Here is a 12,523-nt window from a genome sequence, read left to right as displayed (position 1 = left end):
TGGTGCTGCAAGAGACGCTGCTGATCCTGTTGCGCCATGGCGGGAACCCCTCATTTCTCCAAAAATGTCGTTTATGGGGTGAATGGGACATGAAGGTGCATGAACTTTTGTCGTGGCTCGAACTCAGGGAATGTTGGACTGTCAGGGATGAAGGAAGGGAGCCTTTGTTGTGGCTTTCGGGTTTTTTTCTTTTTTAAATTACACAGTGAATTTTGTTACATTTACAGGTGTACAACAATCATCACAACCAAACTTTATAGCTTTTCCATCCCAAACCCCCGGCCCATCCCCCCACCCCCCAACCTGTCTCCTTTGGAAGCCGTACGTTTTTCAAAGTCTGTGAGTCAGTATCTGCTCTGCAAAGAAGTTCATTGTGTCCTTTTTTTTAGATTCCACATGTCAGTGATAGCATTTGCTCACTTTCGGTTTTAGCTGAAAAAACGTGGAACCTGTTTTATGCTGATAGGAACGATTCAGGGGAGAAATGTTTCAAAGGAGAGAAGGAATAAGATTGGAGCCGATCCTTGAGGGGTGAGAGAGGATGGGCTCTAGACCTAGTGACGAAGTAAGGATTAGCTTTTTTTTTTTTTTTTTTTTTTTTTTGCCACACCCTTGGCATGTGCAAGTTCCCAGGCCAGGGTTCAAACCCATGCCACAGCTGTGACCTGAGCTGCTGCAGTGACAATGCCGGATCCTTAACCCGCTGGGCCGCAGGAGAACTCCAAGAAGGGTTAGCTTTTCAAAACAGTAAGGAAGTTTTCCCATTGTAACCGGTGGTGACTCTGGGAACAAGCTCAGATGCGTATGTAGACTGGAAAACGGGAAGTTGTGAGATAATAGTAAATACATGTGTTGGTCTTTGGCCCCGATTCCAGGCAGAGCCCTTAAAACCCTGTAAATTCCTAAGTGACAAGAGCACTAGGAGTGACTTGTGTTCTATTGTGGCTACTCTGGGCGGGTGCTGGATGGTTCCTGTCACTGGAAAGACCAAGCCATGATTAGAAGCTTGAACTTTTTTTTTTTGTCTTGTTGGAGACGTACCCACAGCATATGGAGGTTTCCAGGCTAGGGGTTGAATCGGAGCTGTAGCCGCCAGCCTACACCACAGCCACAGCAACACGGGATCTGAGCCACATCTGCGACCTACACCACAGCTCATGGTAAACACCGGATCCTTAACCTGCTGAGCGAGGCCAGGGATTGAACCTACAAACTCATGGTTTCTAGTCGGATTCGTATCTGCTGCGCCATGACAGGAACTCCTAGAAGCTTGAGTTTTTATCCTCTCAGCCACTCCTCACACTTCTCTAGAAAAGTGAGAGGGGCAGAAAATGGAGTTAGTAATTAATCATGTTTATGTCAAGAAGCCCCCATAAAAATCCCAATAGTATGGGGTTTGGAGAGCTTCCTGGTGGCTGAACGTACCCGCACATGGGGAGGGTGACACAGCTCAACTCCCCGGGGACAGAAACTCCTGCTCCTGTGGGCTCTCAGACCTTGCCCTGGATACCTCTTTATCTGGCTGTCCATCTGTATTTTTTTAAAAATCATATACTTGGAGGAGTTCCCATCGTGGTGCAGTGGTTAACGAATCTGACTGGGAACCATGAGGTTGCGGGTTTGATCCCTGGCCTTGCTCAGGGGGGTTAAGGATTCAGCATTGCTGTGAACTGTGGTGTAGGTTGAAGGCACGGCTTGGATCCCGTGTTGCTGTGGCTGTGGTGTAGGCTGGCAGCTACAGCTCCGATTCGACCCCTCACCTGGGAACCTCCATATGCCATGGGAGCGGCCCTAGAAAAGGCAAAAAAAAAAAAAAAAAAAAAAATCATATACTTGGAGTTCTCGTTGTGGCTCAGCAGTAATGAACCTGATTAGTATTCATGAGGTTTCGGGTTCGATCCCTGGCCTTGCTCAGTGTGTTAAGGATCTGGCGTTGCCGTGAGCTGTGGTGTAGGTTGCAGAAGCAGCTCCGATCCCTAGTTGCTGCAGCTGTGGTGTAGGCCGGCAACTGCAGCTCCGATTTGAACTCTAGCCTGGGAACCTCCAAATGCTGCAGGTGTGGCCCTAGAAAAAAAAAAAAAAAAAAAAGAAATCATATCCTTTCATAAACTGGTAAATGGAAGTGTTTCCCTGAGTTTTATGAGCCACTGTAGCAAATCAATCAAACTCCAGGAGTGGGGTGTGGGAACCCTAGATCTGTACCCACTTGGACAGAAGTTGCCGATTACCTGGGGACCTGTGGTGACCAGCGATTGGCATGTCAAGTTGGGGGCAGTCTGGTGAGACTGAGCCCTCAGCCTGTGGGACCTGAGGCATCTCCAGGTAGACGGTGTCAGAATTCAGTTGTAGGCCCACCAGCTGGTGTCATGGAGAATTGCTTGGCATGTGGAAAAGCCCCACAGATTTGGTGACAGAAGTGTCATAAGGGAAGTGTTCTGAGTGACAGTAAGGAGAAACACAGAGCTGGGAAAATGGGGTATTTTTTCCCCCAATACAGAGCTCAACCGCCTAAATTGCCTCTTTTTTAAAAAATTTGTTTTTTAGGGCAGCATATGGAAGTTATCAGGCTAAGGGTTGAATTGGAGCTGCAGCTGCCAGCCTACACCACAGCCACAGCAAAAGCCACGTGGGATCCGAGCGGCCCCTGCGACTCACACCACAGCTCACGGCAATGACAGATCCTTAACCCACTGAGCGAGACCAGGGATCGAACCAGCGTCCTCATGGATGCTAGTCAGATTCGTTTCCGCTGTGCCAGGACGGGAACTCCACCTGTTTTCAATGAGACGCAAAGTGAGGTTCTCAGGGTGACACGTGTGGGGAACACGTGGGCGGTGTGACGAGAAGGCCTGAAGGGCCGTCCAGGAGAGGAGGTGAGCAGACTGAGGGGCCTGCAGGCCGCTCCCCGCCCTCCTCGGGAGGGGCCTTGTCTCTTTCCCCAGAAGCCGGGGTTGTCGCGGTTATGCTCTTTGTCAGTGAAGACACTGGTCCACGGCCTTGTGCTCGAGAGGAATACACGGGAGTAGCTGTACTTGCAAATAAAAGAGAAATAAATACCTCATGGAGAAGGGCTGTCATTGCAGAGCAGATGGGATTCCCGGATTTTAAAAGTAACCGCCCTATTGGAGTTCCCATTGTGGCTCAGCAATAATGAACCCGACTGGTATCCATGAGCATGTAGGTTGGATCCCTGGCCTCGCTCAGTGGGTTAAGGATCCGGCGTTGCTGTGAGCTGTGGTGTGGGTTGCAAGTGCCGCTTGGCTCTGGCGTTGCTGTGGTCTAGGCTGGTGGCTACAGCTCTGATTCGACCCCTAATCTTGGAACTTGCATATGTCGAGGGTGAGGCCCTAAAAAAATAACCTCTCTACTAGGTGTCAGACTACAAGGAGGTACTGTACACCAGAGGGAATAGAGCCAATATTTTGTAATAACTGTAAATGGAGTGTCACCTTTAAAAGTTGAAAAAAAATATTGAACAAAACTAACAAAAATAACCTCCCACCCCCTCTTCCCCCACCAACACAAACATGTAACCGTTGTAGTGTCCTGGGGGTCAGAAAGCACTAGAAAACAGTTCTTAGAAAAGTATTTTTTAATAAATTGATGTATTTCAATGTTAACATGATAGCCCAATGCTATATCAAGGTAGCAAAAGTGAAGATTCCTGGTATTTTTTTTTTTTTTTAATATAAACACTATGAATGACAGTACATTTGCATTCAACTTCACGAGAAATCATCTTCGGGTTCATAAAGATTCTTTAACAGCCGTAAGACCTTGCAAACGATGAAGATGTGTGTGGACTGAGTAGACAGAGGGAGTCTAATGACTGGGCTGCGCTCTAAAACCTCACAGAAGGGAAGGAGATTCAGCGGCAGGATGGCCAGCTTGCTGAACAAAAAACCCAAGCCTTTTAAACTGAGTCACGGAAAGAAAATACAGCATGTATCAAAATTACAGCATACTGGATAGAAATGGAGCCGCAAGAAGACACACAGATTCGAACCCTGAAGCAGTGAATGTGTTTCTACCGTCTTGCAGTGGAAAGAGGCTGTAGATGTGGGGTCCTGCAGCTGCCATAGAGCAGAATCTCCTCCCACGCACCATGCTAGCCATCGGCTTAAAACCAGGATTCCCTGCTCTGTACAAATGCTGGTGGTGAGAACCTGCGCTATTGCTGTGGGTCAGAGCAACCGTTGGCTGGATTTCAGGGATCGAGTGGAGGCTTCCTGTACCGCATCGCTGCCTCCTGCAACTCCGCGGGCTCCGCTTTCCAAAGCCGGTGCCCCCTTCTTAGGGTTGAAAACAAAACCAAAAGCAAACCCAACGGCCCCAAAAACAAAGAGGAGAAACCAGGAGCTTCTGACTCCCTCAAAGCTCTCCGACTGTCTCAGCCACATGAGAAACGCGTTTCACTTGGTTACAACCACAAAGAGAGCATCTGACGCCATCATGTCACAGGTATCTTAATGACAGCATCTGTGATAGAGGATTTTTCTTAACAGAGCTCAGGCTGAGAGCGAGATTCTCCTCCTCTAAGGGCGAGGGAAAGGTGGCTAAATGTTAGTTAATTCCTTCTCAGCTTTGAACTGCAATGAGCAAACTAACTTAAACGGGAATTTCTAAAGCAAAGACACTTAGCTCTCGACCTCGAGTGGGATTAGATTGCGAGCAATCTCATGTCCAACATGTTATCTTACTGTATGATAACTGGCCTTAGGCCACTATTTCTTTTTACCAGGGTCCTTAACGTCATTTCTAAACTCTAAATGCTGCGGATGAACGTCAATACAACACAGTAACACGAAAGTCATTTGTATGCTGGGCTCGGAGAACTGCGGGAGGGTCCTGGGGCCCCCCCGCCACGCGCCTAAGTGACGACCGCTCTGCCATGCGCGTCAGGAGCACAGATTTAAAATCATGTACATGTGAATGGATTAGAAAAAACTGGAATCCACATTATTTTAAAAAGAACCCAAGCAAACTTCATCAAACGTTTTTTTCACTAACCTGGGTTTTGGTGCTAAGACTCTTCTTGGAGTGAACTAAGTCAGTCAAGAGTCTTTTTAGCATTTTGTTCTAAATCTCATTTTTAGACCTGAACCAAGTCAACTTGCCGTAAAGATGATATATTCCTTCCTCTCTCATCTCTTAAAACAAGTGCTCTGTCCCCTGCCCCCACTCTCCCCTGCGAGAACTGAGAATAATCCACCAAGGCTTTCCTCTCCAGAAACAAAACCGCCAAAAGCATAAATTAGGTTAAGTGGGTTCATTTTCCTCAGGTCAAACCCAAAGTTTATTTCCCCTATGAACAGGTTGTGCTTAATTTGATAAAAATCAATCAAAATCAGCTTATGGAAAAGTTAAAAAATGTAGTTTACTGAAGGATATGGGTCCTTACAAAGAACAGCAGCAAACAACCCAATGAAGACGTTTAAAGAAACGTAGACGACTTTAAAGCTAACAATATCTCTAACGCTGAAGTCACTGCCTTGGATAATTTATACACTGCATCCAAAACTCTGTGTAGGACATTCGCTCTTAAGGCAGAAACACTGAATGTGACATGTAATGACGGGGCTCTGACATCCAAGGGTCAAACTGGGAGTAGACTTGAGCAGACAGGCTCCCTGCTAGTGAGGACTCATCTGTGGTGACAGCTTCATTCTTAGAGTCAGTTAAGTAAGAGACATACATCTGAGAGAACGGAAAAGATGACCTGTAAGACGCGTACGTGTGATTTTCCAACAAGAGGTCAGTGAGGCGAGGCTTTCTATTGGGAGGTGAAACTACCGTAAGAAACTAACCAATTCCAACATACTCTTTCTGCTATGGTGCATAAAACGTTTACATTATCAAAGTATTGACTTTCTGGAGAGTGTTACTTGAAGACTCTAGTTTTCAAGGTGTAGTAGAAAAGGTAGCTTGAATAGTTAAAAGCAGTTGAATGTCAACTCATACTGCTACTCAGAAGGCTACCGCTTAGGATAGTCCTACCCCACGAAGAAGCTCCTGTGCAGGGAGATCAGTACGTATTAAGATAAAAAGGAAGCCCCCCCAACCCATGTGCAAAAACATCATCCGTTACTATCAAGAGGATCTGTAACCAAAAACATCTACCTACAGCATCAGAGGCGCTAAAGCCTGGCAGACACCAGGGTGTGCCACCTCGAGAGGGTGGACACACATTTGGGAAGAAAGTAACCGCTGGGTGGGGACCTCCGGAGATGTGCTGCCCGGGGTGGGGGGGTGGGCGAGGAGGAAGGCAGCCTGGGGTGGGGCCACCCTCACTCGGACCACGGACTCAGGGCTGCGTGTGCTCCTTCACCTCTGTGCACCCTGGTGCCAACGTGTTAAGGAAGACCAGCGCGCCTAAAAGACAACCGTGAGGCAGGTGGTGGTGACTCTAAGTGCGTGAGCACCTCCTCGCGGGCCTACTGCTCAGGCCGCAGCTGGGGCCGCTGTCGGAAGTGCACAGAGAGGCCTGGCCTCGCTGCTGAAGACGGGAAGGCTTTCTTCTTTCATGGTGGCAGGAAGTCCATGCGAGATTTGTAAACAGCGATACGAAATACTGTAAACATAACTTAACAGAGCTTGTACAAAACAGAAGGAGGAAATCCAGGTGTACAAGTGGGTAAAAAAAACAGAGGGCAGTTTCATACAAAGTCCTCCCTCCTGCGCCAAGTGATTGTTTTTGTTTTTTGATTACAAATATAATCCTGAGCTGAAAACCTGGGATTTGGGGGAGAGCCATCTTTGCATACAAAATATCCAAAGGGCATTTATTCTTTGACTTTTTCTCTAGGGATAGTCAACTGCCAGGGCCAGTTCTGAGCGTGTGACTTTGGAGACCCTTAGAGTTTGGTGTGGCGCCCAGGCCTGGAGCCTGCTGAAGCGCTGCCCATGGAGGCGGAGGCCGCCGCATCCTCTGCCTCCTCCAGTTCGTCCTGGAGCTCCTGGCTGACGCTGGACTGCAGGGCCGCGGGAGTCAGCCACTCCTTCGGGAGGCAGCTCTGGAGGAAGGGTATGCAGGAGCTGAAGTAGGCCAGTCGATTGATCCAGCGAGGAATCTCCTTCCCACAAAGAATCTACAGAGGACAAAGAGGTGAGAGGTTGAAGGTGCGGGCCAAGGAGGGCAGGGTGGGGGAGCAGACAGACAGCAAAGCGCGGCGGTCAGCCTCTGGTGCTCCTGCTGCAGGCCTGGGAGGACAAGCAGCTCCCTGACTCGGAAGCCTGGGGTCCCCCACGGTCCTCTCCATCCCCTCCTTTCTGAAGAACGCTGTTAGGTTGCGTACTTTTTACAGCTGTAAAGTCAAGCTAAGTCCACTTGGCTTTCTTTCTTTTTTTTTTTTACAGCTGCACCCATGATGTATGGAGGTTCCCAGGCTAGGGGTCTAATGGGAGCTACAGCTGCTGGCCTCCACCACAGCTCATGGCAATGCTGGATCCTTAACCCACAGAGCAGGCCAGGGATCAAACCTGCAACCTCACGGTTCCTAGTTGGATTCATTTCCACTGCGCCAGGACGGGAACTCCGGCTCCTTTCTTTGGTCTCTGCATCAACTTTGAGACACATGTAAAAGTACTCTCAACACATGGAGGAAAAGACTTGTTCATACAAGGTATTACTCGAGTAACCGAAGGGCCAGGGAGTTCTCAACTTTATTCTGTCTCAAACAGCAGGACCCAGGTCTTCCGCAACTTCCTACCGTGACCCTTTTTAGCCGTCCTTCTCTTCTGCAGGCGAAAGTGGGCTCAGTCACCTAGTCCATGTTTTACTGTCCCTGAGGTGGTTTTACCTCCAATGACGTCAAAGATTATATTCATTATAACTATGATCTGGAAGTGGCATCTCTTTTAGCCTAGCTAGTTTCAAAGCATCTTATGTCCAAAAATTACAGTGTAAATAAGCTGGCCCCTGTAGTCAAATTAACTTTTCTCTCCAAAGGTTTATTAACTCTTTGCCTTAATGCTGCATTCAGACACTGTCTCTGTCTTAACCACAGGGCTGCAGGGTGGGCTCTCTGGAGGGAACGGGCACATTTTGACCATTTCTGAGAACCTGGCCTGCTGGCAGGGAGGCAGACAATACTCAAAAATACTTGAGGCGGTGTTCCTGCCACGGCTCAGTGGGTTAAGAACCCGACTAGGATCCATGAGGACGTGGGTTCCACCCCTGGCCTCGCTCCGTGGGTTAAGGATCCGGCGTTGCCGTCAGCTGTGGTGTAGGCCGGCAGCTGTAGCTCCTATTTGACCCCTAGCCTGGGAACTTCCATATGCCCAGGGTGTGGCCCTAAGAAGACAAAAGACAAAAACAAAAAACCCCCCAAAACTTGAGGAATGTGTGCATGAACTAGATCTAGGGGAAAGGTGAGCAAGGACCTCATGTTACACCATTCCCATCTGTCTACCCTAAATCCCATCATATTTAACAACCAAGACATAATTCGGGATATTTGAAGGTTACCGCCGAAATGGTGACGAGCCTGACTACCCAGCAGCTGTTCTTCTTCCTTCTCCTTCCTAAGACCTGATTGTACTCCGTCGCCTACCTTCTTCCACATATGCATCTTCCAGGTTTATGGGAAGCTGACTTCATCCCAACCCCTGGGGGTGGCTTGATTAACCTAAAACAGAGGTCTGGAAACTAAAGCCATCTGTTTTCACAAATAAAATATAATGGCAACACAGCCATGCCTTCAATTTCTAAGTGCCCATGGTTCTTGGGCTACCACAGCAGAGGCCGAGTCCAGGAAGAGTCCACAGCCTGAGCCAATTTACTCTATGGCCCTTTCATAAGAAGGTCTTTTATTTATTTATTTATTGCTTATTAGGGCCACACCCACTGCACATGGAGGTTCCCAAGCTAGGGGTCTGATTGGAGCTACAGCCGCCAGCCTACAGCACAGCCACAGCAAAGCAGGGTCCTAGCCACGTCTGGGATCTACACCACAGCTCACAGCACTGCCGGATCCTTAACCCACTGAACGAGGCCAGGGATCAAACCTGCAACCTCATGGTTCCCAGTCGGATTCGTTTCCACTGAGCCACAACGGGAACTCCGTTATTTACTTATTTTTGTCTTTTGTCTTTTTAGGGCCATACCCACGGCATATGGAGGTTGCCAGGTGAGGGGTCCAATCGGAGCTGTAGCCGCCAGCCTACACCAGAGCTACAGCAACATGGGATCCGAGCCGCATCTGCAACCTACACCACAGCTCATGGCAACACCAGATCCTCAACCCACTGAACAGGGCCAGGGATTGAACCTGAAACCTCATGGTTACTAGTTGGGTTCATTAACCACTGAGCCATGATGGGAGCTCCCAAGAAGGTCTTTTAAACTTTGAGCCAAGATCCATTAGTAGGTCATTCAGCATTCTATCTTGAATTCTCGAAATGAAATGGAGTGTAGATAGTAAGGTAAGTGTGACCCTTGTTTTAGTTACCTAGACATGTCTGCATAGACTGGATCATGATGTAACATCCATTTTTTTTTTTTTTTTTTTTTTGTCTTTTTGCTACGTCTTTGGGCCGCTCCCACGGCATATGGAGGTTCCCAGGCTAGGGGTCCAATCGGAGCTGTAGCCACCGGCCCACGCCAGAGCCACAGCAACGCGGGATCCGAGCCGCGTCTGCAACCTACACCACAGCTCATGGCAACGCCGGATCGTTAACCCACTGAGCAAGGGCAGGGACCGAACCTGCAACCTCATGGTTCCTAGTCGGATTCGTTAACCACTGCGCCACGACGGGAACTCCTAACATCCATTTCTTACTGTGGGTAAGGGTTAAAATATTTGGCTCATAAAACAAAGTTGCTTTTGCTTTTCAGCTTCAACCTGGCAATCCCTCTTTTGGGAACCTGTTCCAGCGACACGCTGGCAGAAACAGGAAAGAGGAGCGCACAGGGTTATTCATCAGAGCACCTTCTGTAACAGCAGACGACTAAAGATAACCCGAACGTCATTTAACAGGAAACTGGCTGAATGCATTTTGGCACATCCAACAAGGAGGGCTATTCAGCCGTGAAAAGAAATGAGGACTCTCTCTGCTGCTCCAGGGGCTCCACGCTGCACTGCTCAGTGAAGAGAACACTCCAAAGGGAGAGGATGGAAGGAAGAAAGGAAGCATTAGCCCCAAGCAATTTCAGCACCTGACTGGACAACCTCCTCTGAGCGTCAAGGCCTGGGACTAACCCTCCGTGGCCCTCTGTTCTGTCATCTGGGCCTTTGAACTTATCCTTCACCAGCCTGTTTCCTGCCTATAGAATCTGGGAAACTAAGAGCCACCTTTCATTTTGTCCTTTTTTTTTTTTTTTTTATTTTTTTTTATTTTGCTTTTTCAGGCCCACACCCGAGGCATATGGAGGTTCCCTGGCTAGGGGTCGAATTGGAGCTGCAGCTGCCGGCCTACACCACAGCCACAGCAACACAGGATCCCAGCCGCATCTGGGACCTACACCACAGCTCACGGCTATGCCAGATCCTTTAAGCCACTGAGCCACAACGGGAACTCCTCATTTTCTCCTCTCTTCTGTCCCTTTCAGTCCAAGCTGGCAGTGTTTCTGCTAAGGCAACATTCTCAAAGATGTCGAGTCTCCCTGTGCACGTCAGGGGATTCACTCTGTTGGATGAGCGGTTCCTCTACAGGTCATTCCTAAAAATCCCATGTCTGCGCCTGGTTTCTGCGGAGATGACTGAGAGGATCCATGAGTCACCATCTCTTCAGCAGCAGCAAGAGGTCATGTGGTCACGCCCTTGGCCTTCTCGAGACAGTGCGCTGTCCTAACATAAGGCCCCTCATTTTACCATCTTTAGCAACCCGGACGGGTTGAGCAATTCCAAATCATCAAGTGCTGATTCCTTTTTTGGTCTTTTTGCCTTTTCTAGGGCTGCTTCCCACAGCATGTGGAGGTTCCCAGGCTAGGGGTCAACTCAGAGCTACAGCTGCCAGCCTACACCAGAGCCACAGCAGCGAGGGATCCGAGCCGAGTCTGCAACCAACACCAACACAACACCACGGCAACGCCAGATCCTTAACCCACTGAGCAAGGCCAGGGATTGAACCTGCAACCTCATGGTTCCTGGCTGGATTCGTTAACCACCACGCCATGATGGGAACTCCCGATTCCTTTTTGACTGAAGGTGTCTTCCCTCAATTTATCTTAATTTTTGCACAAGCCGCAGGAAGCAAGCAGGCCACACCTTGAACACTTTGCTTGGGTATCTCTTCAGCTAAACATCCGAGTTGGGTAACATTCAGCTAAGCGCCCTGTCACTATGGGCAGAGATGCCCTTTCCACCAGTTTCCAACAACGTGTTCCTCGCTGCCTTCTGAGCCCTGACAAGCAGCCCCTCTGTTATCGGTAGGTTCCCACTAACAGTCCGCTCAAGGGGAAGCAGGCTTTTTCTATCCAGCCCTCACCTGTCACGGAATTCCAAAGCCCCTTCCACATTTTTAAGGCTATTTGTCACAGGAGCACCCCACTTCCAGGTGCCAACATCTTGTACTGGTGCCCCGTGGCCGTTTTAACAAATTATCAGAAACTTCATGGCTAAAATAACTCAATTTTTTTTTCTCCTACAGTCTAGAGGACCAGGAAGGAGGGTGGAAGGGAGTGGATATCCAGAAGCCAGTCATCTGTGAACACATTTTGTCTTTTTTCAGATCTGACTTTGGAACCATGGAAAAATTTTATATAATACAAAATTAAATTAAACAAGGTAAGCAACCCCCTCCCCCAAGCAAAAAAGGGATAAATGAAACAAAGGACCCTAACTACGTATTAAGTTGGTGGCATAACCACACAGAAGGAAATTATTCTAATTGTTAAACACTGTTACCTCTACTGAGCCATACTCTCAAGACAGAAAGAACGCAAAAACCTTCACCTCTCCAGTAATCCTACTTTTTTTTTTGGTCTTTTTGCTTTTTCTAGGCCGCTTCCCTCGGCACATGGAGGTTCCCAGGCTAGGGGTCTAATTTGAGCTGTAGCCACCGGCGTATGCCACAGCCACAGCAACCAGGGATCCGAGCCGCATCTGCGACCTACACCACAGCTCAAGGCAATGCCGGATCCTTATTAACCCACTGAGCAAGGCCAGGGATCAAACCCACAACCTCGTGGTTCCTACTCAGATTTGTTAACCTCTGAGGCACGACCGGGAACTCCGAGTAATCCTACTGTTGATGGTAGTGGTTATACTGCTTTCCTCCCTCCCTCCCGTCCTTCCTCCCCCCCCTTCTTGATCCTCCCTCCCTCCCTCCCTTTTTCTTTTTACAGTTGCCCCTGAGGTATATTAAAGGTCCCAGGCTATGGGTCTACACTGTAGCCATAGCAACTCAGGATCTGAGCTGCATCTGCGACCTACACCACAGCTCATGGCGATGCCGGATCCCTAACCCACTGAGCGAGGCCAGGGATTGAACCCGTGTTCTCACGGAGACATCAAGTCCTTAACACCCTGAGCCACAAAGGAACTCCGGTACTATTATTCTAAGGCTGTTTCAGGTAAGAAAG

At 48.7% G+C, this 12,523-nt stretch overlaps 1 protein-coding gene across 10 annotated transcripts in view; it reads right to left on the bottom strand.

Moving 5' to 3' along the window:
- Positions 1-3,574: 3,574 nt before the first annotated feature.
- The window catches only part of DESI2 (desumoylating isopeptidase 2), a 50,985-nt gene continuing 42,036 nt past the window's right edge, over positions 3,575-12,523 (bottom strand). For all 10 annotated transcript variants that reach the window (NM_001097419.1, XM_084978622.1, XM_084978626.1 and 7 more), the window contains 1 exon segment: positions 3,575-7,088. In NM_001097419.1, the coding sequence (NP_001090888.1) occupies positions 6,855-7,088 (234 nt within the window). In that variant the 3' untranslated portion in view covers positions 3,575-6,854.

The sequence above is a fragment of the Sus scrofa genome, chromosome 10 (assembly GCF_054392235.1).
Source record: "Sus scrofa isolate SSC_HxYL_T2T_F1_AM1 chromosome 10, Sscrofa_HxYL_maternal_Yorkshire_Landrace_v2.0, whole genome shotgun sequence".
Lineage (NCBI taxonomy): Eukaryota > Metazoa > Chordata > Mammalia > Artiodactyla > Suidae > Sus > Sus scrofa.
The sequence above is the reverse complement of the archived record's forward strand: the minus strand, read 5'-3'. Positions and strand labels throughout refer to the sequence as shown.